Source organism: Cajanus cajan, chromosome 6 (assembly GCF_000230855.2).
Source record: "Cajanus cajan strain Asha chromosome 6, NIPB_CcT2T_4, whole genome shotgun sequence".
Lineage (NCBI taxonomy): Eukaryota > Viridiplantae > Streptophyta > Magnoliopsida > Fabales > Fabaceae > Cajanus > Cajanus cajan.
The window spans coordinates 62770149-62797195 of record NC_138522.1 but is presented as its reverse complement, the minus strand read 5'-3'; the positions used below and the strand labels follow the sequence as shown (position 1 = coordinate 62797195).

At 32.0% G+C, this 27047-nt stretch overlaps 3 protein-coding genes across 7 annotated transcripts; 2 read left to right on the top strand and 1 right to left on the bottom strand.

The window, feature by feature from the left end:
* The first annotated feature begins 384 nt into the window (after nt 1-384).
* Nucleotides 385-5664, top strand: LOC109803949 (protein NPGR2). 2 transcript variants are annotated; one of them, XM_020365656.3, is made up of 6 exons: nt 385-636; nt 961-1232; nt 1609-1861; nt 2708-3924; nt 4016-4108; nt 5088-5282. In XM_020365656.3, the coding sequence occupies exons 2-6, from the start codon at nt 990-992 to the stop codon at nt 5127-5129; spliced, it is 1848 nt and encodes a 615-aa protein (XP_020221245.1). In that variant the 5' UTR covers nt 385-636; nt 961-989; the 3' UTR covers nt 5130-5282. The 2 variants fall into 2 exon arrangements, with proteins under 2 accessions (XP_020221245.1, XP_020221243.1); XM_020365654.3 differs by having other exon boundaries at nt 388-636; nt 4016-4169; nt 5088-5664.
* Nucleotides 5665-8793: 3129 nt separating this feature from the next.
* Nucleotides 8794-11985, top strand: LOC109804134 (rho GDP-dissociation inhibitor 1). Its single transcript, XM_020365914.3, has 5 exons — nt 8794-9197; nt 9736-9799; nt 9884-10105; nt 10775-10899; nt 11752-11985. The coding sequence occupies exons 1-5, from the start codon at nt 8826-8828 to the stop codon at nt 11818-11820; spliced, it is 852 nt and encodes a 283-aa protein (XP_020221503.1). The 5' UTR covers nt 8794-8825; the 3' UTR covers nt 11821-11985.
* A 2380-nt stretch (nt 11986-14365) lies between these two features.
* Nucleotides 14366-26441, bottom strand: PSAT1 (phospholipid sterol acyl transferase 1). Of its 4 annotated transcripts, none has more exons than XM_020364709.3 (16): nt 26042-26439; nt 25499-25634; nt 25115-25259; nt 23886-24055; nt 23703-23779; nt 22764-22977; nt 22518-22683; nt 21959-22058; nt 20772-20866; nt 19975-20026; nt 19725-19796; nt 18908-19076; nt 17884-17988; nt 17716-17800; nt 17321-17410; nt 14366-15108 (listed from the first exon to the last, which is right to left on the bottom strand). In XM_020364709.3, exons 1-15 carry the CDS (start codon nt 26255-26257, stop codon nt 17329-17331), a joined length of 1884 nt encoding a protein of 627 aa, XP_020220298.1. In that variant the 5' UTR covers nt 26258-26439; the 3' UTR covers nt 14366-15108; nt 17321-17328. The 4 variants fall into 4 exon arrangements, 3 of the variants coding, with proteins under 3 accessions (XP_020220298.1, XP_020220296.1, XP_020220295.1); XM_020364707.3 differs by having other exon boundaries at nt 17326-17410; nt 22509-22683; nt 26042-26438; XM_020364706.3 differs by having other exon boundaries at nt 22509-22683; nt 26042-26436.
* Between the last annotated feature and the right edge of the window lie 606 nt (nt 26442-27047).

Genomic DNA, 27047 nt, shown 5'->3' with positions numbered 1-27047 from the left:
TAATTTTAATAACTTTTTATTTCTACTATTTATTAATTTTTTTTTCTTTAATATTTTATAATATTATTGAAAACTTATAATTTTAATCTCTATAATTTTATCTTACATTTTATTTTATAAGTATAATTTAGATTATTTATTTTATAATTAAATTAAATTTTTTAAAATTTTTTATGAGTTTACATAGAAAAATGTATTGAAACCCTTCCATCTTTGAGGGTACCATAGCAACTCCCTTAATTAAATATAGGTGTTAAAGAAAAGACAAAGTATAGTTAATAGGCTTTTGATGGGTAGTGAAGGACATTGATGGCACGTGGCAAGACCACCAGGTAGTTAAAAGCAGAGTGGGAGCCAGCAAAAAAACAAAACGAACTTTCCACATGCGATTCCGTTCCCTCCTCGAACTATCTGTGAAATTCGTGTCTTTTCTCTTACGCTTCTCCAGTTTCAAGTTTCATTTCTCATAAATATAAAAAGGAAAAGCTAAAGAGAAGAAGAAAGAAGCTTTCAATGCTTTTATTGACTCAAAGCATTCAAAGGTTCCTTCCATTGTAGAAACTCAGCAATGGAGGTCACTGTTCATGTCCCCAGCCATCCCTCAATCCTCTGCTTTTCTTTCTCTATAAACCTAAGGCAATTCCTCCTTTCTTTCTTTCTTTATCTCTCTTCAACCACAAATTTATATACCATCATTATCATTATCATTTTCTTATTCTTATTCTTATTTATTTCATTTTAATTTTAACTTTAATTTTAATTTTGTGAGGTTATTTCTTTATTCTAATTGGCCCCATAACATCGCGGTCTAATCTTGTCAGGATTTTTTAATTACTTTGCTTTCAAAACCGATTCAAATTCAACCTAATTAAATAGGAATCTGTGGATTATCGAATCAGAAAATTCGGTGTGAATTAATTGGATATGAAACTGTTCCTTTTGGGGGTGATTGTGTGACAGTGTTGCGGAGGAGAGGCTATTGTGGCGGCATGGGGAGTAGGGTTAAGCAGGGGAAAGGATTGCAGAAGATGATGAAGTGTCTGTGCCTGAGGGAGCCATTGAAAGGAGAAGATAAAAAGGTTCCTTCCGCGGAATCTCTTGCAATCAAGGAATTTTATTCTCCAACGGCAGGCCGTTCTGGTATCGGTAGAGAAATTGAGACGGGGTCGGCTTCCGGCAACATAGGAGAAGTCGAATTGTTCATGCGTGAGAGTGGCATCTTGGACAATGAGGTTGCTTTCTTCAAAAGTCCCTTCCTTCTCCATTTCTTGACTCAATGAATAATTACACTTGAATGTATGATTGCTTGCTCTTGCTTAGTTACTCCAGAGAGATCCAAGTCCTTTGATTTTTTGTGGGTTATTCATACTTTATAAGCTACTTTTAGATATCTCTATTCCGCTTTTATTTGTGGATACTTGAGACTTGAGATCCTGAGTGTCTATCTAACTGTTGGTTGTCTAACAGAGTGGTTTTTCCTATCTCATTTTATTGTGTGTTGTTGTTATCAAGGACGTGGTTTCTTTGAGATTATGACTGACGCATGTAGTTGTTTGATGATCTATTTATTGGATTTTATGTGATCTTCTTCATGCCTGTAACTTGCAGGAAGCTAGAGCTTTGTTAGCGAAAGATGAATATCAGGACGGGAATATAGAAGCTGCTTTACGTATTTATGAGAGAATAAACATTGGTGCTGTGACTCACAAGATCAGAATTTTCCTAGCCAAAAGCAGAGAACGCCGTAAGAAACAGTCTCATTATTATGCTACTCCTCCAATGTCCATATACACGGCTGGATTAATGTTGGAAGCAGTTTTCCTGAAAGCAAAATGTTTGCAGCATCTAGGGAGGTTTGAAGGTACCCTCACTGTTTTTTATTCATAGGTTTGCTCTTTGCTCTTTATTCTTTAACTTCAAGGGCCTGTGGCTTTTCATGCATATTTTCTTCTACTTTTTTTTAACTGCAGTTCCGCACATTGACACGACTTTTGTCTATCATCTCGTCTGCCTTATTTTCAAGTAATTAGCTTCTGTTGCATGCTTTTGATTTATCTGCTCTAGTTTTCTGTGTTAACTATGAGAGTTAGTTTGCATGTTTTGTCATTGTCATGCACCTGCTATGCAGAGTGTTCCTCTGGAATATTTTTCCATTTCATTGGGATATATAGTAGCTTTCTAGATTAACTTGACATGTTTTTTCACCCTATATACCCCATTGACCCGTCCCTTGAGTTGATATTTGTATTTAATAATCTGCCTTCTCTGTTTGAATGGAATGTTTGTTTGGCCTTAGTAAAATACCCAAAAAATTGACTTCAAATATTTTTTTTTTCTACTTTTTCTTCAAATTTAGAAGCACCAGTTTTTTTTGTATAACTCTAACATTAGAGTTTATGCTTTGATTGCCTCATATCGGTACTTTTATACGTTTGGTCAGACACCCCAGAAAATTAAAATGAGTGTTTTTGAAAATAAAAATAAAAATAAAAAGTAGCTTTCTTAATTTCACAAAATGACTGTAGAATCTTCATTACCAAGATATCCTTGCTCAAAACCAATCATTTGACGACTTGACAGGAATATCTAATTTCAAGCAAGAAAGAAATTCCCATTGAATTCTGAAATTTAATAAATCTTAAAGGAAGTTAGGAGTCACATAGGAAGCCAGAATTTATCTAATATATATTTTCAATTATTCTTGCAGAAGCTGCCCAAACTTGTAAAGTTATTCTGGACATCGTTGAGTCTTCATCAAATGAAGGCTTGCCTCAAAATTTTGGCGGAGAGTGTAAATTTCAGGAGACTTTGAGAAAGGCAGTTGAGCTACTTCCTGAATTTTGGAAGCTTACCGAGTCTCCACGTGAAGTTATCTTGTCTTACCGTCGTGCAATTCTTCACCAGTGGAATCTTGATGCAAAAACCATAGCAAAGATTCAAAAAGAATTTGTTATTTTTCTTCTATATAGTGGAGGGGAAGCAATCCCCTCAAATCTTCGTTCTCATATGGACAGCTCGTTTGTACCCAAAAGCAACTTAGAAGAGGCTATACTTCTTTTAATGATTTTGCTAAGAAAAATATCTCTAAATAAAATTGAGTGGGATCCGTCAATTTTGGATCACCTTTCATTTGCTCTATCTGTTTCAGGAGATTTGTCAACTTTAGCCAATCAATGGGAAGAATTACTCCCTGGAACTATCAATCGAAGAGAAAGGTACCATGCCCTTGCTCTTTGTTATTATGGCGCAGGTAATGACTTGGTAGCACTGAATCTTCTTAGGAAATTGTTGAGTAGTAGTGAGGACCCAAAACATGTTTCTGCTTTGTTAATGGCTTCCAAGATTTGTTGTGAGCACCCTGATCTTGCAAAAGATGGGTCAAGCCTAGCCCGCAAAGTGCTTGATTACTTGGACGGAAAATGTGATCAGTTGGAAAGTCTTGCCAGTTTCTTACTCGGTGTTTCACTGTCAGCACACTCAAAATTTGCTATTTCTGATTCTGAGAGGTTTGAGAGTCAATCTGAGGCACTTCATTCCCTGGAAACTGCGAGTAAAGTGACCCGAATGAGTAACCCCCTTGTAATATACTATTTGAGTTTAGAATGTGCAGAGCAAAGGAAGTTGGATGATGCACTTCATTATGCAAAATGCTTTCTAGACTTGGAAGGTGGGTCTAATGTTCAAGGGTGGTTATTGTTAGCCCGGATATTATCGGCTCAAAAACAGTTTTTGGATGCTGAATCTATTGTCAATGATGCTTTGGATCAGACTGGAATATGGGATCAAGGAGAGTTATTGCGAACAAAAGCTAAACTGCAAATTGCACAAGGCCAGTTGAAGAGTGCCATTGAAACATACACTCAGCTTCTTGCTATTCTCCTGGTTCAGAGAAAGTCTTTTGGTTCAAGGAAGAAGCTGTATAAGGTTTGTTGGTTGTAATGCCTGATTGATTTATAATTCGAAGGAGACATTGCTTGTTGCTGCTAACTCCTTTTTATCATTCTTTTTGCAACAGGACTACATAGATCATGCTAGGAACATGGAAGTGGAAATATGGCATGATCTTGCTTATGTATACATAAGTCTGTCACGGTGGCATGATGCAGAGGTGTGTCTTTCGAAATCTAAGGCCATCAAACTATACTCTGCTTCTAGATGTCATGCTATAGGTAAATAATATAGTTTATCTCGAGTTTTATGATTTTTGGAGAGTACATCAATGAATTATAATCATTTGGAAATAACTGGCCGATATTGTCTGAATTCTATTAGTATTCTGTTTTTGTGTGTGTACATTGGTGGCAACAAGGTTAAAGCCTAGCAAGTTCTCCAACTCCCAACTATAATAGGTTACTCTTGTAAAAACAAGTTCACAATTAATATATTTGAAAGTGGGTATATGTTTCTTATAATTATTATACAAAAAAATGTACCTTTTTTTTCTTATATAAATATAAATAAATAACCAAAGGGAATACTAGAGTGTATTGTTTGATCAAACATGAAAATAGTTATAAGGTCACGGCTATCTGTCTTCTCAGGATTGAATATTTGATTATTTATGTTCGCTTCCAGCCTGAATCAGGGGATCCGTAATAAAATAGTTTTAATAGGATCTTTTTATGTTTTCACTAGTGATTTTCATGAATATCAAAGATTGTTTCTATCCATAAACCTTTGCTTAAAATCAGATGAACAGCGAGTGTACATATGTTCTGATGCGTGTGAAAAGAGACTTTAGATCATTCGAAGAAGCTTTGGAGCCGTACGTATCGTGTTGAACATTGTTAATGTGCTTTGGTTATGTTGCTTGTGCTTGTATGATTGTATCAACTTCATTTACCCTTATCGTGTTCTTTGACTTTCAACAGCAAAAGAGTGCAACAATTAGAATGGTTGCACTATCGTGTTTTTTTTGATTTCTGCAATTCAATAGCTCCCCTGGCTGGGTCACCTTTTTATTCCTACTCACCTGCATGTTTAGTTTTAGCAAAAAAAAAAAAAAAAAGTATCCAAAATAAAGCAGTCAAATTTTCTATTTAATTACTTATACATTGACATGTCATTGATTTTGTTTGGTTCCAAAGGTACAATGTACGAAACAAAGGGCCTTTACAAAGAGGCTTTAAAAGTTCTTCGTGATGCTTTGAGCATTGATCCCGACCATGTCCCCAGCTTGATCTCTACTGCAGTGGTTCTTAGAATGTGCAGTGATCGATCAAATCCTGCTATCAGGAGCTTTCTGATGGATGCACTACGGCATGACAGATTTAACGTTTCTGCTTGGTATAATCTTGGCATTCTTCACAAGGATGAGGGTTCAATGCGAGAAGCTGCAGAATGTTTTGAGACAGCAAACTTTCTTGAAGAATCGGCTCCAGTTGAACCTTTCAGATAACCGACTACTCTGCGCATTTTTTATTCAATCTCACGCCCTTTGATGTATTCTTTGTGAAAATTGTGACAAGCTGTAAAATTCAGGTGAGTTTCATATTTTATTTGGTGGATCTCATTCGGATCCACATAAATTTTAAGCAATACGAAAATATGTTTAAAAAAGAGTGTCAAACTGTCCATGAATGTGTTACTGCCGCCACTTCTTGTTCATGTACAGTTGTGTTCTGACAACAGTACAGGTCAAATAAAAAAAGCATGCTTTCATGATTTGGTTTCTTTTTCTTGTTTGTGAAGAGGGGCAGATTTAAAAATTATAATTTATAGAGATGATAATTATATATATATAAATTAGTATTTTAGTTATATTATTATACTTTATAAAAAATTATATAATTAATTTTTAAAAAAAATTAATGTTTTAATTAAAATTTCTGATAAATAAATATATTTAAATAATTAATAATTTTAAGTTTTGATATAAAACTATTTTTAATTATTAATAATTTCTTAAAATACTATTCAAATTAAGTTAGAAATAGAGATAAAATATAATAGATTGAAATGTTAGACAATTCAAAATTTTATGTATATACGGAAAGGTAAAGGAACATAATTTTAATTAAATAATTAATTTTTTTCATTACATTATAATTATTATTTTGCAATATTTCAAAAAAAGAAGAAAAATAATATTAAAATATGTAATTGAAAAAAATGAATATAAACATTTTAATAAATTAATGAGGTAATATTTATAATATAAATTATTATTATTATTTTACCACACTTCAAATTATAAAAATAACATATTTATAAATATGTATATTTTATACGATGATAAAAATTTAATGGAGGCATGTATTTCCACTATCATGTAAATGGATCCATGCATTTGAGCTATAGGTTCTTTTCCTTCTCTTAGTTGTCGCTCAAGTTTGAGCATTATCTTCACTTAAAAAACAACTTTTGAATGATATCATTATCAACATTAAACATAATGGAATGCGTCCAACACTAATGGCCCGATTGGTTAGAAGAAAAGAAAGCGGAGGAGGGCTTTTTTTTAGAAGAAATTTGAGCCAGAAGAAAATTTTAAAAAAAATATATTATCTCTAATTTTTTTTAAAAAAAATCATTTTCTCTCTATTTTCTTTATAAAAACATTATAATCGATATTTTCTTTCTTTCTCTTTTACTTTGGCTCAACCAAACATAATATAAAGGGAATGTATTATGTACCCACAAAAGCTGTTAAAGAACAGGAGGATGTGCTACTGTTGGAATAGACTCGACTTTTGAGAAACAATATTGTAAAAATTTGTTGATGATCCAACCAACATATCTATCATCAATATTCTGTCGTACACTGTCGAGTACCAGATTCTACCGAAGTGTGTTTAATTAAAATGATAAGGGCACGAGGCAATGATAATAAAAATTAAAACTTCCAACTATTATCAATCTATTATTTTTAATGTTTATTTGACATATGGAAGCTAATATTGAATCTGGAATCAAACCTATTAATTCTAATTTTATATTCGTAAGTTCTCTTTAGAATTAACATAGTAATTTTACACGATAAATACATAGGATTACAAACATAATCAGCTAAATCATTTTTTTAATTTTTTATTCCAACTCCAAAAAATATTTAATTTCACATTTAAGAATACAATGTTAGCTAAAGAACACAAAGGAAAGTATCTTCTGCTTTTTTATTTCGATACATGATTACATGATATTTATATTATCGGAGAAAGTTTCAAATTATACTATCATATTCTATATTTTTTAAAATCGAACTCCCCGTTTTTTTTAAGACAAAATGTGTTACGTTCAAATTATTCTTAATGTAAAAGAATCTGATAATATTGTCAAACATTTATAAATGAGTTTTTTTTTATATATATAGAGAGTTTTCTCTCTCTTTAATTTGTAATGTTTATGTAAGTTACTTCCAAACGGTTTATTATTAATTTTTGGAGTTTGAAAAATAAAAATCTTAAGCATCCTTAAGTTTAAAACTTCAACAAAAAAAAAACACTCAAATCAACTTAATGATAGAATTGAGAGAAATACCATGATGAATTAAGTTTGGTATTCATTTTTGTCATTATAATTTTTCTTAATTATGATAACAAAAAAAATACTTAAACCAAAAATGTATTTTTTTTCTCTTAAAATTTCAAAGTTAGTTATAAGAGTTAAAAATTAATTGTCAAGTTATAGTAAAAGAGAGTTTTGTCATTTCAAATGATGTTTTTTTATTTATTCAAACATAATTGTTTTTAGTGAAAGATATGTATTATGATTTCTAAAAAAATGAGTTATTTTTATTATAAAAGATGTCACACTCGTGACATCATACAAAAAAAAATGTATTATCACTAATATTAACTTATGTGTTTAGATAATTTATGTTGTAAAATGTAATTACTTTTATAAACTTTCAAAATATTTTAAAATCAAAATGATATCTTTATAAGCAATTGTAACCAAACATGATGTGGGAGTAAAGTTATAAGAGAAATGTTAGTGTAGCAACACTTTCTTATACTTTCTCTTCAATATTTTTTTATTGATTAAAATTTATTGTGAATCATATATTTTGTGAATGTTGTTACTAATTTAATGAGTATTCCTTAATTTAATGATGGACCATCAAATTTTGTAATTTTTAATTAATAATAAAAGAAAATATTAGTAAGAGAGTGTTAAGTATTTTTTGAGTTATAAATATGATATATTTTTTTGTGAAAGTGATAAATATGATTTAACATTGAATGAAATATAATTATTTTTCACATGGGATAAAAGTGTTTCATTATATCTTTCATGAGTTTGAAAATTAAAATGTTGTGGAAGGACCCAAATTGCAAAATCAATTCTATTAACAACTATCTTACTTAGTATCTTTCTTTTTCTCTAAAAAAATTTATTATATTTTTTTTGGTTACACAATTTATTATAATTTTAGAAAGATGCGAAGACAAGAGAGAAAAATATAAACAATATAAAGTTTTTTTAAGAAAATAAATATACCCCCTCTAATCCTTTATATAAGAAACAAATGAATATAATTTTTTGTTTTAATTATAAGAAATAATTACTTATTTTAAGCTGTATTAATTACTATTCTTTTTAATATCCTTAAGTGTTGAATTTATTCATTTTAAAATATTTTTAAAATAAAATTTAATTTCATAATATTATTAATAAAAATTAATTATTTTTATAAATTAATTAATGGAATTGCGAAAAGTATGTAGTATTGGGAGCATTAAAAATGGAAAGGAGAAAGGAGGCATGCGACATAGTGGGGACAAATGTGTGTGAAAATGCTGAAATTGAAACGGACAGATGCACCCTTAATAAATTGTTTGTGTCAGTCAACACTTGTAAGTGAGAAAGACAAAACAGCGTGAATGTGCCACTCACTGTTACTGTTACTGCTCTTTCTCACTCTTCTTTTCCTTCTCTTTGAATATCGTGCCAAAATTTCCAAACACAGATATCATAATAACGGAAGAGCTTCTATTTTTTGTGATTGGAGAGAGAGAGACAGAAAGATGGAGAGTGGGAATGGGAAGAGAGCACAGGAAGAAGCAGGCCCTTCATCTGGGATTGATGAAAGCAAACAGGAAGTGACTGGAAAAGCAAGTGATGTTTATGATCACGCTAGAGAAGAGGAGGAAGAAGCAGAGGAAGAGGAAGAAGGAGCCATTCACCATAATAAAAATGCTGTCTTTGTTCCTGGGCCTCTTCTTTCTCTCAAGGAACAGATCGAACGAGACAAGGTTTTTAAATTTTTGTGATTTTCACCCCCTTTTTTGTTCTGCATTTTTTCCGAACCTATTTGATGTTGTGATTAGTGGGGTAGCGGGAAGATCGAATTTTTCGGGTTTTTGAATGGATTGTTAGTGTCAAGGATTTTGTTTAGAAACCTCCCTTGAACTACAAGGCTGAATTTTTCACTAGCTATATAGTATTTAAAAGTGAAGCCCAAACAAAATGAATGGTGAAAACTTTGTAAACTTTGCAGTGTTTAAAATGGCTCAACTAATTCTAAGTATTTGTCAAGTGTCTTAAACTTTTAAGTTTTTGTGGTTACTTCCTTTTGAGAAAGCCGTAGCTAAATTACTCACAATGTATTGTTCTTGTTCTCGTTCTTTTTCTTTTTCTTTTTGAATAAATACTACATACGATATCAAAGTGATAACTCATAGGCTGATGACATTGGTTTATAGAGTGATTTCTAGTTGTGCACCTACAGTATTGTTATTTTTACTTGTATTTTTTTCTTCTTCTGATTTTGAGGTTAATTGTGCTGTGTAGGAGGACGAAAGCCTAAGGAGGTGGAAGGAGAAGCTGTTGGGTTGCTTGGAAAGTGATTTAGATGGTTTGTTTGAGTTTGTTTATTATCCTTGTTTATGCTTCATAGAACTTTTTGTTTGCTTTCTATTTAAGTTCTTTCTTTTCACAGATAAATTGGATCCTGAAGTGAAATTCCACTCCATAGGAATTCTCTCCGAGGATTTTGGTGAAATTGTTACTCCTTTACCTGTGGATGAAAAACAGAATGGTTGTACCCTATTCACTCTCCGGGAGGGGTCTCGCTATCAGCTTAAGCTAAAATTTAGTGTTCTGCATAACATTGTGTCTGGCTTGACATACTCCAACAGTGTGTGGAAAGGAGGGCTTCAAGGTACACTATTTATAGTACTTTTCTCTGTTTCGGTTGTTAGATAATCTGAATATGTAGCTTTATGATATTGAGTTTTGAAAACCAAATGTTTGAAACTATTAATATTTTGTCCTATGACTCTGTTTCAACCTGGCTCCTAACATTTATAGGTCAATACAAACACTGTTCAACACTTTTTTTTTGTGTGTGTGTGTGTGAGTACAATGGTGGCAAGTGGCAACAGGTTTGAACTTACGACTTCTGACAAACTACCAAAACTTATCACCATTAAGCCCACCCTAGTTTGTACTTATGACCCATATGGAAGTGTCCACTTAAGAGTGTCCAATTTAACAAAATATAATTTTTTCACTGGACACCAAATGAGGAGTGTCTAACACTTATTGTGTAGGTGTCAATGTAGATAAGTGTTTAACACCTCAAACAAGAAAAGTAATCATGCTTCATGGGTTTTAGTATTTGAGGAGCGGTTGGTAATAGTACTAAGTATTTGGTCTATTCATATAGCATCTTTAAGTCTGGGTTTGGTCTAAAAGAATGCATTTTTTGTGATCATTAAGGTCCTTTCTTGCTTTATTTGTATGCGTTGTTAGAATTTGGTCCAATGGTAATGATGCCTTTTTTAATGTATTACAATGATAATTTGATTGTGTTCTTGGACTTTTTCAGTTGATCAGAGCAAAGGAATGTTGGGTACATTTGCTCCTCAAAAGGAGCCATATGTATATGCCTTGAAGGAGGACACCACTCCCTCTGGTGCACTTGCAAGGGGTGTTTACTCGGCCAAACTTAAGGTATGGGGAAGTACAAATTCATTTTCTAATTGGATGCTTTGCTCATAATTTTAATGTGTTCAATTTTCTTAATTCATTCAAAGGGGATTTTCTATCTGGAAGGCAATATATATGCTGCTTACTCTCTGCTTGGTTGTATACCTGCAGTAATAGAGTTTTATCAAGTATTGTTGATGTTATGGGAGTTTTATTCAAATATCTATAATCTGAAACTTGTTTAACATTGCCATAACACTTGCAAAGTATGATCCATTTTTCTTTTATTTTTTCCTTTAATTTTAGGAATTCAATTTAAGGTGCATCTGCCCTAGACATCTCAAATATAGGAAAACTTCTACATTCTGCTCAAAACTCTTAATAACTGGGATCCAATTATTTTCAATTCTGCTATTTTCACTATTGCTGTGATGTCACTAATGCATAGAGGCTGAGTTTTATCTCCATCAGAAATATAATAAGACCAGCCAAGAACTTAGTTTAGTAGATGCTTGTTAAAAAGGTAAGAAATTTGGAACAAAAATCATTTTGAATTTGTTAAGTACAACAAAGGCATGCGAAGGTGAAATGAATATCATACTACCTTTACACTCTTCATGTCTTCCTCCTTACCACTTTCCACACCTAAAAGGATTAGTTATTTAATTTTCATTTACGTATTTTACAATCATTATATTTCAATCTGCTAAAGGCTATTACAAAGTTGAAATCCAAATGTTTGAAAATTTGAAGAGCTTCCATTATTTCTCAAGTTGTCTGGTTATTAGAAAGAATATTGTGGTTTACTCTTTATAATCTGTACATTTGATCCATATGGATGGATGAACTTTTTCCTATTTGGTTGCTGTCTTACAGTTTGAAGATGATGACAGAAGGTGTCACATGGAACTCAAATATTTATTCGAGATAAAAAAGAGCAGCTAATCCGGGTTTTCTGGCACATTGTTTTTATGTATCATTTATCATTCTCCCAAAATCCTTAGTTATATTTCTGAACATGTTTTTATGCGACAGCTTTGTATTCCTAATACACACAAAGGGAGTGGACTCCTTTATGAAATTGTGATGACTTATTTTAAGAACTAGAAAGTGTTTATTCTGAACATTTGCCAAAACTAAACAAAATTTGACCTTATAATGAGGATGAATTTTAAAGATTTATGATAATCATTGATTGGAAATTTAATTAAGATAATTTCATAATTTATTAAATATGAACTTATATCATATCACAATCTCAAATCATTTTTCAATTAATGAATATAATTTCACACTTTACCCTTTGAATGTAGTCTTAATGTTGACAAACCAAATCTCACTCCACGTATGTCGTTATCAAACAAGCTTTTTCTCAGCAATATTTGTGGAATAGCTACTCATTTCTTGTAATCAACTATTACCATCTGTGATTTATAGACAATAATAGTACACAGTACTTGCTTCTTTATCAAAAAGATTCTGTGGAAAGAAGATTCAAATTTCTCTCTCTTAAGTCTTAACTCGTGTCTTTGGGTTTGGGTCCTCGAACTCGAACTAAGAATGTCTGAAATACGATTTCTAAGTTTAAGTCTGCGTCTTAGACTCAGTGCTGCAATTTAAAGTTTTGTTCAAACATTAAATGTCTTGCATATGTCAAATCTCGGGGCCAAAATGGAACTTATGTTGTGTCATCCAGTAAATTGTTAAAAAAAAAAAAAAAAAAAAAAGCCACATCATTTTCTGATATATTGGACAAAAGGGATAAAATATATATTTTGAAAAAGTTTAACAATATTGCTGTATTTTTAAGTTTAAAGAATAAAAGCTTAACTAAGGGTATCAACTTTTATTGTAATATTTGGATATTATAATTTTGTTAACTAGTATTTTAGAGGATAATTGTTTATTTTATATAAGTAAAATTTATAATAATTAAATATTTTAATATATGATTAAGAATTTGCTCATGTATACTCATATATTTCTTAGTTTCAATACGTTAACAAATTTTAATTAAGATTATCTTGAAATACTATTATGTTCTAACTAGAAAAAAATAAGTGAGTGTAAATTAATAAATATTTGTAAGATTTGTTAGTATATATCTACTTGTTTAAATTTGAGTATTTTAACAAATTAAAACTAATAAATTTCAATTAAGAAATAAGTGGATGTACATTATCAAATATTATAAATTATGTTATTATTAAAATTCATAATATAAATATTTTTAACATATAAATTATATTTTAGATTTATAATAAATAATTTATATTATGACACAATCATTCTTGTCTATTAATAAATTCTATTAAGAAAATACTAAAATATAATTTAGAAATAAATATAAAGATTATACATAAAAAGAGATAAAAGATCAATAAAACACTTTCATTGAAACAAAACCCCTAAAACACTTGTAAAAAATTCGCCTTAAAAAAGCATTTTTTGTTCGAGTTAATTATTCTTACCTATATATAAAGATAAAATTTGTTTAAAATTTTAAATAAGCTAATTTGTGTATTAGTTTAGTTTCATTAATCTATTGAGAGAGTTTAGTTTTTTTTTTTTTTTTTGTTCGTCCCTGGAGTATCCAGGGTCGATAGCAGTGACTAATCTCCTCGCTACGTTCGAGCACTTCAAAGGGGGTGGGATAGCTGACCTCAAAATTTAATGCGACTGCATACACAAGACAAGATTCAAACTCCTGACCTTGTTTAAGCTTGGATCAACCCTTACCGCCGAACCACACGCTTAGGGTTAAGAGAGTTTAGTTTATTTTAAAGACTTCACCATATCGTAATCTTTTAAATAAAGTTTCGTGTTAGATCAATCTTTCAAAGGGACAAAACTTAAAAAAAATATATATACTTTAGATACATGTTTTCTTTTGGTAGACTTTAGATATATGTAATATTATCCTTTAATCAAAATAAAGTTTTACCTTATAATGCGAAAGTTATATTAATAAAACTTTAGTTTTTAATGGAAAAACAACTCTACAACACACATAAATGTCAAATGTTATTAAAAAAAAAAAAAACTGCACCTCGTAAATGGGTCAACATCAAATTTTAAATTTGACAAACATGTTCAACTCAAACCGTACAAACCCCAACTTAACCTATTTCTACCCTTGTAATCAAATAAAACTATAAGATCACACATGCTTTGCAGTGAGGTATTTATTACTATCCGAAATTCAATCTACACAAGGATTAGATTGAGAAAATACTGATCAATTGTAGAAAATGACAGTAATTATTAGTAAAATAATTGCCTAGATTTAAGGAATTAGTTACCCCAGTCTACATTTTAAAATATTATTACGTTCTACTCCTTCGTTGAGCGAGAACAAAAAAGACACAGTACATCCTAAACCAAAAAGATAACAGATTGGGAAATTAAGAATCTTATTCACAAACGTGCTAATAAAAAAATATTACAAAATTGTTTTGCCTTTCCTGGGAAGGGGCCTACAACAACAAACTGAAAAATCAAGACATGATTATCAACCTTCGAATCGTACATCTTAAACCGTTAAACAGGCTGAGCTTTCAAGTTTCAGCATAGATTTGTGGTGTAAAAATAAAGAGAGAAGTAGTTGACATTGGCAAATGTAGTGAAAGAATGTCTATGTTACGAAATCAGAGAACAAAAGTTTTCAGCCTCACTATTGTCGTCTACACTATTTGTATTGTCACTTTCCATGTCAACTTTTTCTAACAAAGGGTTTTAGCATATCACCATTTTGACCAGCACAAATTTACAAATCCACCACAAATTTGACCTATATAATTTCTCATGGATGGCAATGCGGGAACTGGTCACTTGAGTAACCAAGAATAAAAAGGTGCACCTAGTTTAACCAATGGCAGTGTAAATCGTGTTTCAACAAACAGAAGCCAATAACCTGAGTTTCGATATGTAGAGTATATGAAGACGCACATCAGATGCCACCGGTAATATATCGGTGAGGAGAGTCCGCTGCTAGTAACAGTATAGTACAACATTGACTGTGATCTGGCCCAAGATATACTGTGCAAATTGTGGATGAATAGAGGAATTAAGAAGTTGAGTCTAAGTTCCAAACGAGCAAACAAAGAATTTGCTTGATATACAGTGGCCCCGCAAGTCTACAATGCCAAAGAGCGGCCAGAGTCCAAAAAGCTGAAAATTGCGTATGCAGCGTGTCATCCAGTAAAAATTGCCAGAAGGTAATCACATCAGCACCTGGGGTGAAAAAACTGAAAGCTTGAAATAACAGTAAAAACACAGACCAAATAGGCACCCTAGTCTATGTATACGATTTTAGATTCCGAATAATATTTTATGACATGACTGAAGAATGAAATGTCAGATAAGAATAGAAAGCAAGATTATTGATATTCTTGAGAACAGAAAATATATTAAGTTTAATTACACTTTTCTTTTTTTACTACCAATAAGTGTTCTCGAATATAAAGACAATTTTCCTTAAAAATTTGACAAACACTAAATATGTAACACCTTACACCCCTCAGATTTAATGTCTCAACACTTCACGACACTTCACTCAGTGACACATCACACAATTTTTTATTGGTTAAAACCTTTTATCAATTAGAACCTCTCATGGATAGTCTTTTCTAAGATGTTCGTCCGTTTTTAAGATCAATAACTAATCCCACAAATCAACACAAAAATTTTTAATATGCTTTGTCCTCACTTGTACATTTTCTAAGAAACTTCTCAAAAGATCATTTATCATTAAATTACTCCAAGTTAAGCACGCTTAACTGTAGAGTTCTTATGAGATATGCTATCAAAAAATAGATGCATCTTGTTGGTATAGATAGTATAAATTAATTCTTTTAAGTCATCCTCAACTATACAATCTCATACTTATATAATCTTTAAATCCTTCTCATTCCAATGTGTCCGAGATGTTATAAAATAAGTGAACATCTTTTTCCATCTTGAGTTTTATGCATCTACAAGAGTTGGATAAGTAAACTCTAGTTACTTGATTAAGCAATGTGAGTTCCTCGTCACTCGCACCAACCCAAGTTGATGTTTAATTACTCATTTGGTTACTATAGTTGTACAAACTTTACTTTTTAATACATACACTTAAAAACCATTTGTTTTAATGTCTCTAAACAACACTTTCAATTCTGTTGATGAAATGAGGAAAACGAAAAAGGGAACATAGAGGGGACAACAAGAGAAGGAGAAGGGAAGAGAAAGCGAAGAGGTATTCATAAAGACTAAAACATAATAAATAAATAAAAATTAAAAGCTCAAATACAGATTAAAAGGAATAGTTTCCATGTGGAAGGACTAAAATGTGACAGTTGCACAAGTATAGTAACCAAAAATAACACAAGTATAAGGACAAAATAATATAGCGCGACACATGTCAGGGTCAAGTCATCCAATTTAGTGGTAGGGGCCAAAATGGAACTAAAAGTTCTTGTGTAGGGATTAAACAAGCAGTATTTAATAATAGGGACTAAAAAGTAATGTTTTTGCAAACTATAAGGATCAAATAAATAATTATATATATATTACTACCTCGTTCTTTATATAAGAAACAAATAATTAATTCATTAAAACTAATGCAAATAATTTAATTAGTTATTTTTAATTAATAATGTCATAAAATTTAAATTTTATTTCCAAAATACCCATAAAATTAAATGGTTCAAGTGGTATTTAATCACTCGTAATCCAAGGAATAATTTTTCCCACAAATAAGTCTGACTTATATTGTTACTAGGCTGATAAATGCATCCACTTATATGGATAATAAGTGAGTGTCTCATTAATAGGCCAAATAGTACTTTTCTATCAACATACTTTCCTTCGTAATGCAAAGCCTTACGAAAATATTATTTTATTGTTATTGTTATTATTATTTGGTAAGAAACTCGTTGTATAACTGCAATTTTTTGTCCTATTTTTGCCTTGCATACAGAGGTTTATGTGCCTTCTATATTAGATTTTGAGTTTATAATCAATTAAATTTAGTAATTTAATAACTCCAGATTGTGTAAATTTAGCTCAACTGCTCAAGTTGTGTAAAAATCTGCCACCTTCATAATTTGGCAACAATACTTGATAGATCAAAACAATGTTAAGAAGCTATTAGTGATTTCTTCGTTGATGTTGCAAAACAATGTTAAGAAGCTATTGAATGAGGCAAAATATTCATTTGTGCACACTAAGTCTATTACTTGTGCTTGTGCAAATCACTAATAATTGCAATTCAGATTAGTTAAGAGAATGACTTAGGAGGTAAGGACTTGACAAATGCAAGAGTCATGACAATTGAGCAATTTGTAACTAAATTATTTCTCAAGGCTAGGCTACCCTAATCAAAATCATATTTAAAATCATATAACAGTGCACGTTCAAGACAAATAAAGGAGAAGAACAACATTAGGAACATCATAGAAGGTACCTTACTATTTACAAATAATGCGACAACAAATCAGCTGTAGTATATCTCAACCTGCAGCTTTGTCCCAAGTGAACATCACCAAAAACATACCTACATTATGATCAACTGACATATTAAAAGAATTTTAAAAAGTAAATAAAGAATAAAATGGTTCCAATTTAGGAACTTTTTCATACAAAATTCCAATTAAATAAAAGTTAACAAATGTTGGGATTTATGATTAATTCTGTAATTCAGCTAACTTAACCAGTACCCATTCTGTGAACATGGAATTATAATTATTTCTGAATTTGGTTAATTCTTCCTTAATTGGAAATATGTTTGCTAAGATTTCCAAAATCATAATCCTCGCAAAAATAATAAATCAAACTTAAATATAGGAGAAAGAAAACTACCTATATTCACAGTACTCTGGCCATGCACAACGAGCTTTCCCATAATCCCAATAACAGTCCTCTTCTCTTAAAGGTCCACGCTTACCTGTAATGGAACAAAGCCACAAAGTAATGGGACATTCTCAGCTGAACTGTTTAAAAATTGTTAATAAATTTAGTTTGAAATACCTTTTGTGACAAACTCCGTTTTTGCATCAGGATGGATATCATGCCACAGCTCAAGCCACAACTCCCTCATTAGCACTGGTGATCTAACGATGTTCCTGTGATTTGCTACAAGAATATTGTGTTAGTTTACTTGTATGTATCCTTGTACTCGATTGTTTTATTGTTAAAGACATGCAGATACTGAGACCATACTTCTTGCTCATCCATAAAAAGTAGTAATCATTAATCAATAAAACAAATTTATATTTCAGATCAAACCCTCAATTTGGTCATTAAAGTTATACGTGTCACCACATTTCTCCTTCAAAAATATTGGTTACCAAATTAGTCCCCTAAAGATTATTTTTGTCACTACTTTAATCCTCCAAAGATTTTGCCACCAAATTAATCCCCCAAAGATTTAATTTATCATCAAATTAGTTCCTCAGATTCTTCTTATCACCATTTTAGTCCTCCGTAAAAACCAATATGGTGACATTTTAGTTATTCTCGCTGACTACCTCAAAGCTATAATCCGCCACCAAATTAAACCCTCAGATTTTATTATTCACCGCTTTAATCCTCTATAAAGGACCAATATGGTCATACTTAAGATGTTTGAGAGACTAATTTGGTGCCACAGATTAAATCTTTAAAAGACTAATTTGATGCAAAATCTTTAAGGACTAATGATGACGATTTAAATATCTGAGGGGCTAATTTGATAACTAAATTTTTCAAGGACTAATGAGGTAAGACATGACTTTGGAGGATCAAATTTACATAACATTTAACCAAAACATTTCCTTGACCCAATATTTGGTTTCGTACTGAAACCCTAATCTTTTGCTAAGTGAATGAATTCTTTTAAGTGTTTGTAAATTTTGTGAGCATTGACCTCTAAATCCAGTTATAAAATTGACAAGACATTTATCAACACTGAATTAACTTTGTCTGCATGACCATCATAATCTAGCTACCATTATTTTAGTCATAAATAACAGCGCTTGTTAGTCCATGACAACTCCAAGGACAAGCCATGCACCTTTATCTATCTCCCAAACTGCTGTCCTCTTCCCAGGAAGACTTTCTGAATCTTCATAATATGTTATGTACTTAACCTTAGGCAATCGAGTAATGTTTGGAACAATATCTTCTTCATGGTGATGTTCCACATTCAAATTAATCTGCACATCGGAACCATCATGCTCTGACTGAAAAGTCAGAACAAAGATAAATATAAATATTGTGATATAAATATCAGTATGCATGCAAATGAAGCTAAATGATGATAAAATATATATATATATATATATATATATATATATATATAAAGAAGATTAAGGTACAATAACAAGAGATATCAGAGATGAAAAGATAGAGCTTTCTATAAATCAAAATTCGATGGCATCTGGTTTGAGATGCTTATGGTCAGGAAATTATTAAGTCAGAGACTGATTCAAGAGCCTCTGGATGCTAGAGTAGTTTGAAACACATAAACACTAGAAAAGTGGATGGGGGATAATAAAAAAGAAACACCACCACATCAAACCACAATAGAGTGAATAGGCATAATGAAGTGAAAAACAAATTCCTTTATCTCTTTATCAATATCATTCATTTTCAGTAGTGACTTCTTATGTCCTTATGGGCTGGCTTACAACTCGTGGACACACACCCATCCATATAAACAAATAAAGACATGCAGCATTAATTCAATACTGTAAGTACTGGCAAATTAATAATTCAATAACACACATTTACAAATCTATTTAACTTGATCCCAAAAACATAACTGGGAAAAAAAACATAATCACACTTGAATTGAACACAACTTACACATCATGTTTAGACTGCAATACCTGAGGAGCTCTTGTTATGTTCACCTTGGGCCCAAGCCAGTTCTTGCACCAGGAAAGGGAGAGATATGGCACCTGTAAAGAGTTGATTTTGTAGTAAACCAATTGTAGAATGTACATGTAATGCTCAGTTGCTCACACATTGCAATTCCAAAAACAGTGGAAGTACAAAAGTAGGATAAATGGCCCATAAATACATTGTGCAATCCTACATCATCACAACCACAGTAAAGGAAACATAGTTTGAGCTTACCGTCTCATCACCACTTATGGCTCCAGGGTTCCCTTCAACCAGATTCCCTGACCTGACAGTTGAAACTAAAACACTTTAACAAGTTTAAATAGAATATCCAGAAAAAAATGTACAAATAAGAACTGTAATAGTAATAACTATTTCCCTATTTTACAAATTGCTTTGTTGAAAATAATACTAATATAAAATTTTAATGCCAAAAAATTTTAACCAACAAACCATCCCCCCTGCAAAAATAATAATAATAAGAGATGATATGAATATGATGACTACCAAAAAATATAGTATAGATTTTCTTCTTGCAAGAACTGGTTATGATAAATTGGCATGGCCTAAACCCAAGAGATTCTTAGTATTGTCGTGATAAGAAAAATATGATCTATTGATGAGGTGACACAACCAACGTTTTGCAAGACAACAGCAAAAAAGGAGCTGCAGTGTCCAAATACTCTGCACACTAGTTCAATTGACAATATAATTGTTTTGCACAGCTAATATACTTCATTGAATCCCTCTTTCCCCCTCCCTTTCCCTTCTAAGGTAAAAGGTCAAACAAAAGAGAACATAGAAAAGGAATTGAGATTGAACATCCAAAAAGGAAGAGATGGTATTCTTCCTGGCCTCAAAACCAAAAGAGCATAAATATATAGTGCAACGGAGACATACTTTTGTGTCTTTATGCAAAAAGACATGCTCACTGAAGTACAAATAAAAAATGAGAGAAAGAGAGAACAATAGAATTTTCATTCCATTTACAACTACAAAAAACTACACGCCTGAAAAGATATGACAGTTACCTTGAGATTAAAGATCCTTCAAACTCATAAATGACATCCGTAATGATCCAGTTATCAGGGTAAGGCTTGCCGCTAGGGGCAAAGTAGTAACCAACCTATTTTTTAAAGTCAAGATGCCAGAAATGTCATTCACAACAACACTATTTATGATCAACAGATTCCCCAAAGATTTACGATATATAAATAAAGAATCTCAGGATACAGGTAAATGTTGATAAACAGGCAAAAAAATTGTCCATATACAGAAATTGTCAATTGACAAAATTTATGAAGTTAAATAAAGCATAAAAGTTTTAGCTGTGAAAACTGCAAGATATGAAGGTGCAGTATACCAGTGTCACCCCTATACCACTAGAAAGTATTAAGTATTCAAACAATAAGCAAAAAGAAGTAAAGACCAGAATATCACACAGATAAAAAGTCTGTCTAGAATGTGAAATGCTATTAAACTGACTATCATGGAGAGAAACATGTATTGAATGTTTTTAATTTTCAATAGAACTTAAAATATTTAAGGTTTGGAGAGACCAGAATAATCCTTTTTATTAAATTATTCAGACTCGATATGAAATGCTTCTTTGTTGTATATTCCTTCTACATGTGGCCTCTGCTTAACACAACTAACCATAATGAGGGAAAGGAATAATAATGTTAAGGGTTGAAAATAAACATGATGGGGAGTATAAAATGATTGAATCACAAAATCTATAAGTACTTGCAATGTAACTCCAACAAACGTAGATATTCCATATAACTAAAAGATTGAAGAACTTCATAACTTCCAAAACCAAATAAAGCTCACTACTTATGTATTCAAGTGCACCATACTTATTGGCCCAATGTTTGCTACATAAAAATAAAATAGCAATGTAAGACATGGTTAACAAAAACATAAGTCTGATAGAGTTCACAACCCAAACATTAGTGTCAGTGTAAATATTACCAATGTTAACCAATCAAAAATCATGCTAGGTATAATTATTATAAAAATCAACAAACTTATTATACATCGTGATCATGCTAGGTATAATTGGATGACAATGTAAAAATCTTTACACTGTTGGTGCATTTAAATTAAATGCATGCATATATAAGACCAAACTTCATTTGAATGGAAATATTTTGTATTTGCAATTGAACTAGACATTAGAAATAATAGCATGCTCATTTGTAGAAGGAAACTATACCTTTGTCTTTGAATCAGTCCCATAAATGCAGAAGACATTTTTTATTGGTGGCCGGTCCCAAGGTGTAAGGGGATTAAGAACAGGATCCCCAAGATATGATCTGAAACATTCAAGCATTTAGTAGAACTACAAATAACAATATAAATATGCTTAGCAGTAAGTAAAAGAAAATCCAAAAAAACAGTAAATAAAAATAGAAATGAAAACACACTCATAGCAACAAAACATACTAGTCAAAACCTATAATTTAGGACAGCTAGGACAATAGATATTAGAGAAGAGTCGGGTTTTTATTTTTAATTATAAATTGCTGGTAAATGCAAGCGCCATATTTACAGTTCCTTCTTAAAGCTCACTGTTGTAACCATATTTATAAATATTGTGTTTAAATTTTTCTTCAGGAAAGAAGGGATTTAGTTGCATATTAAGAACAACTAAACTATAGGAAGAACATATTTTCCGTCAGATGATTGCCTTTTGGCATTTCATATAAAATAATCGAAATACACTGGCAAAATATATTTTTAATTATTATTGAGATAATACAAACTTCTCTAACTGATACAAGAGCCTCTTGCTGTCTGGGTCATAATCTTCAATTGCCTTGAAAAAGGTGCCATCTGATACTTCACGGGCTGAGAAAGATAACTGAGTAGGTAGTCCGCACTCCATGCTGGACAAGTTGGCCTCAGGTATTTCTGAAAATGAAGGGTATGCATCAAATCCTGCAAGAAGATGTTACAATTAGGCAGTTGAGGATCATAAGTACCATAACAAGCAAAAGCAAAAGAATCATCAACCTTACCACGAGTTGAGGGAATTTCAATGTTAATTACTTTTGTTGGCCACCCTGATGTGTTTGACCGAAACTCCTGCTCATCACAGTGATAAGTTTGTTTACCCACATGCCTTCCCCCAGAAAAATGCTTCCAATATTTATTATCTGTTTTGCAGTACTTGGAAAAAGGCATCATCCATAATGATGAACCAAAGGAGTTGAACATCAATCGAGCTGTCCCCTGATACCTTAAAAAAATTATGATAAGCATGAATTAAGAAAAGAATAAAACTGCATATGAATATGAAATAGTAAACATGGGATGGGACATATGCCCAAATCAATCCATCTATTAATCGATAGCAGATTGATGTTTATCTGGGAGTTGATTATCATCTAGGCTCAGAGAATGATAGAATAGTATCACTTCCAGACTATTCTGTAAGTCAGTGCTATAACCATTAAGAGATCAGGTAACTATGAATTAACATCCCCTTGATGAGATATATGATCTGTTTAGATCTTGTGTCTCTCTTCCAAATTTACAGTTCTACTTAGCACAACTATTACAACTGCTTATTGAACAATTGAAGCACAAAACATAAGACACAAACAGCATTTTACTTGAATTCTTGGGGTGTTCTTCAAAATTCATGCCAAGAAATACAGTGTGAATTATTTATTGCTAGTATTGTGTAAGTCAACTATAATTTAAATCAAATTACTTTTCTCTTCTGTATTTATATACATTAACCATATCCCAAGCAAGCTTACACCAGTCAATATAATGAAAATAACTTTATAATTTACCCTTTGCTATTATTTTTATAGTTCAGATTCCGCCCAAGACAAGATAAATTAACAGATAAAAAAGTAATGCAAAAGAAAAGTGACAATAACAACAATAAAACTAAGTGATGTCAGTTATGCAAAAGATAAGAGAAATTGCAAAAATTAAAAGGTAACCTCGGATACAGGAAGACCAAATGTAAATCCAGAAAGTGTTGCTTCAATAGTTTCAGTTGCACCAAGAAGGGGAGCTCCTGGGACAACCAAGCATAGAAGAAAAATCAGCTTATCAATTCATTGATTTCATTCATATTTGTAATACCCTCAAAGGGGTAACAAATGCCCATAAATCAATCATACCAACAGCAAAATAGGCATGAATGTGTTGATCCAGCCACTGGATATAATGTTTTGGTGCAATCTCTAGCTTCAACCACTCCAAGAAATAACGGAAAACATGATTACCCAATGAATGGGCAAAAACTAAAGAGGGGCCACCACGAAGTTTGTAAGCAGTTTCAAATGTTAATCTGTAAAGAGAAATACAATTTTATGCAAATATCCTCAAAATATCTCACAAGCCATTTTGTTCTAATATCTGACCATTTGAGAAAAATAAATAAATAACTCAAGTTTTGACTTTTGAAATGGTACAATTGGAATCAGGTGTACAGGTACTATTAGAATTCATCCACTTATAGATAACCAATACTTATCAAAATATCATAGTAGAGAATTCCAAATTTGTATGTGTAAATTTGTCAATGTTCTGTGTATATATGGATATTAGAATGACCAAGTGCTAAGGTTTGACAAACAAACATGAAGAAGAGACTAAAGTTATTGAGAATACTCTTAATCTTGAATGATAAACTGTTCTCGAGTACAGACTGTATGACCTATTTATTACGCAAGTCTTGCAACTATTTTTGTTTGAAGAAATTGAACTAAGAATTTGTTTAGATGAAAGGTAATGAAGGGGTGGAACCAGTAACAACTCCCTTGTTTGGGAGTTAAAAATTTACAAAGAGGAAGGTAATGTGGGGGCTTGTTCCCCTCCAAGCTGACGAGCTAATGAATAGATGAGGCTCTTTTTATTTTAAAAACTTGTTATTTAGTATTTTACCCCATATATTTGGTTACTTAATGTATATAGGATTATATTAAAATTTTACACTAAACAACATTTTTACCCGTTGCTTTCTTCTCTCATTAGTCATCCAAGAACATGGGAAGTGTAACTATTTTCAAGTCCACCCCTTCCCCTTCTATTTCATGCCATTCTCTTAAAACTTCCAAACTTAGACTAAAGGAAAAAATATTCTTTTTTTCTCATGAAGTTGGCATGGGCACAAACATACAATTTTACAGACAATGCAGCAAGATTGTGACTAATGACTATCATGTACACATTTAAGAAAACTTCTAGTACTGAAAATTAGTTGGTTAGCAGAAAAAAATCAACCCCCGACCAAAACATTCAAACCAGCAAAATAAAAACATAGTTGTATCAAGCAAGCATTTTATCCAAATCATTGTGCAGAATAACTGTGGCATACAACAAGTCAGATGCAAGGATGTAAACATACTTTAGCTTATGAAAGTAAAGATCCCGCTCTTCAAGCATAGATGGTGACAATCTCCAGTCATAAGGAACAGCAATTATGGCATTAGCTTCAATTCCAAATTCAATACACCACTTAATCCATTCTTTCCAAACCGATGAAAGAGGTCCTGCCATTAAACAGGTAAATGACACATCCCCAAACCATAAGTACAAAAACTAGAACAAACACAGATGCGTATATTTGACAAAGCCAAAAGCCAAGGTTTTAAAAAAAAATTCCCCACAGCAATTTCATCTGCAACATCAAGGTTTTCGAGTATCCATGACCATAATTACTCTGCAATATATAAAGCAACAAAACAGCGACCACAATTTAAAACCTCATACAACATAGAGAAACGCACACCTGTTATATAACCTGGATCGAGTTCTGTGATACCAGAAAGACCACTATCAGGACGAGACTTGCAATCAGGATGATCTGTCTGGTTGTAAGGATCCAGCACCATACACTTAAGCCAGCAATTCACGGCAGAAAGAAGCTGCAAAACAAACGAATTCTCACTGTCACATACCATACTCTTCACTCTTTAACTCGCAACTCGCTAGCGCTATTTTCATATATAACAAGAAAATTTTCATATATAGTAACACAAACAGAGGAGACAAGACAACGGAGCTAAAACTACATTCCAGTCAGAGCAAATTCACAAACTCTTTCTAAACGTATAAATTCTCTCGGACGCGTCCTTCGATAATTTACGTCTTCACCGGCATAAACACGCGACGGAATTGGCAAATATTGATGCAATACAACAGTCACAATTAAAAGTCAAAATATCGATCACCGAGAAAAAAAAAAAAAAGAAAAAAAAAACTCTCGTTGATTCGATCCTCATGCAACAGAATGCGAAACAACGAAGAGAGTGAGAGAGAGATTGCGACGTACTTTGGTTGTGTCGAGCCAGACCAAATCGAGAGGGTTGAAATCGAGCGGAGAGAAAGGACAGTCGAGAATGGACCATGCTCGGAGCTGAGTGGAGGCGAAGCCAGGGATTATAATGCCGGAGAGCTTGGAGTAGTCGAGCTCGCCGCCGTCGTTGGAGGAGGCTCCGGCGAGTACGGCGAGGAGGAGGAGTAAGATGAGTAACGGTTTTTTGGCCATTGTGGCTACGATAGTGAGAGAGGGAAGAATGAAAAAAACGTGACTCTGACCATTGGTAGTTGGAAAGTTGCGAATAAATGAAAATTTGCAATAATCGGAGATGATTTTTGACCTTTTTTTGGGATTTGAACGTTGAATTGAATGTGAGATTTTGGGCCCTTTTATGTTGCTTCTACTTTACGGGCCTGTTCGGACTTTTCAAACATTTTTTTCTAAAGGCGTTAAAAATACAAAAATAGCATTGTTTTATTATTTTTATTGTTGTTCTGGAAAGGGGAAAAATGAAAGCACCCATCAAACGATATCTATTGGACGTGGTTGCTGCGAGCTGGATGGTTAGCAAAGGTCGATCTGGAGCAACATTCTATTGCAGATAGGACCACTGCTTTAGATTTTATTTTGCATTTCCTGAGAGAGTGTTGCTCAACACAAATATTTCTGAGTTAGTTTCTGGTTTCTGTGCATGTGCATGTGCAAGTGCAAGCAGTTCTCTTAACGATGAAATTAACAGCTTAAGTGTAGCTTTTTCTATAATTTAAGTAGCTCTTGTTCTCGCTGGTCGAGTTTTCAAAGGTAATTACCGAATAAAGTTCACATATCATGCAACGTTTTTAAGAATTAAATATGTATATAAATTTGTTTTTATCTTCCAAATTTAAAATTCATCCTTTAGTGAATATTTTATTTTAGTTTATTTATTCAAATTTGTTAATAAATTTATCAATTCTTGACACACAAAATTTAACTAATATTTTTAATAATAAAATATCACGTTAAAATATTATATAAA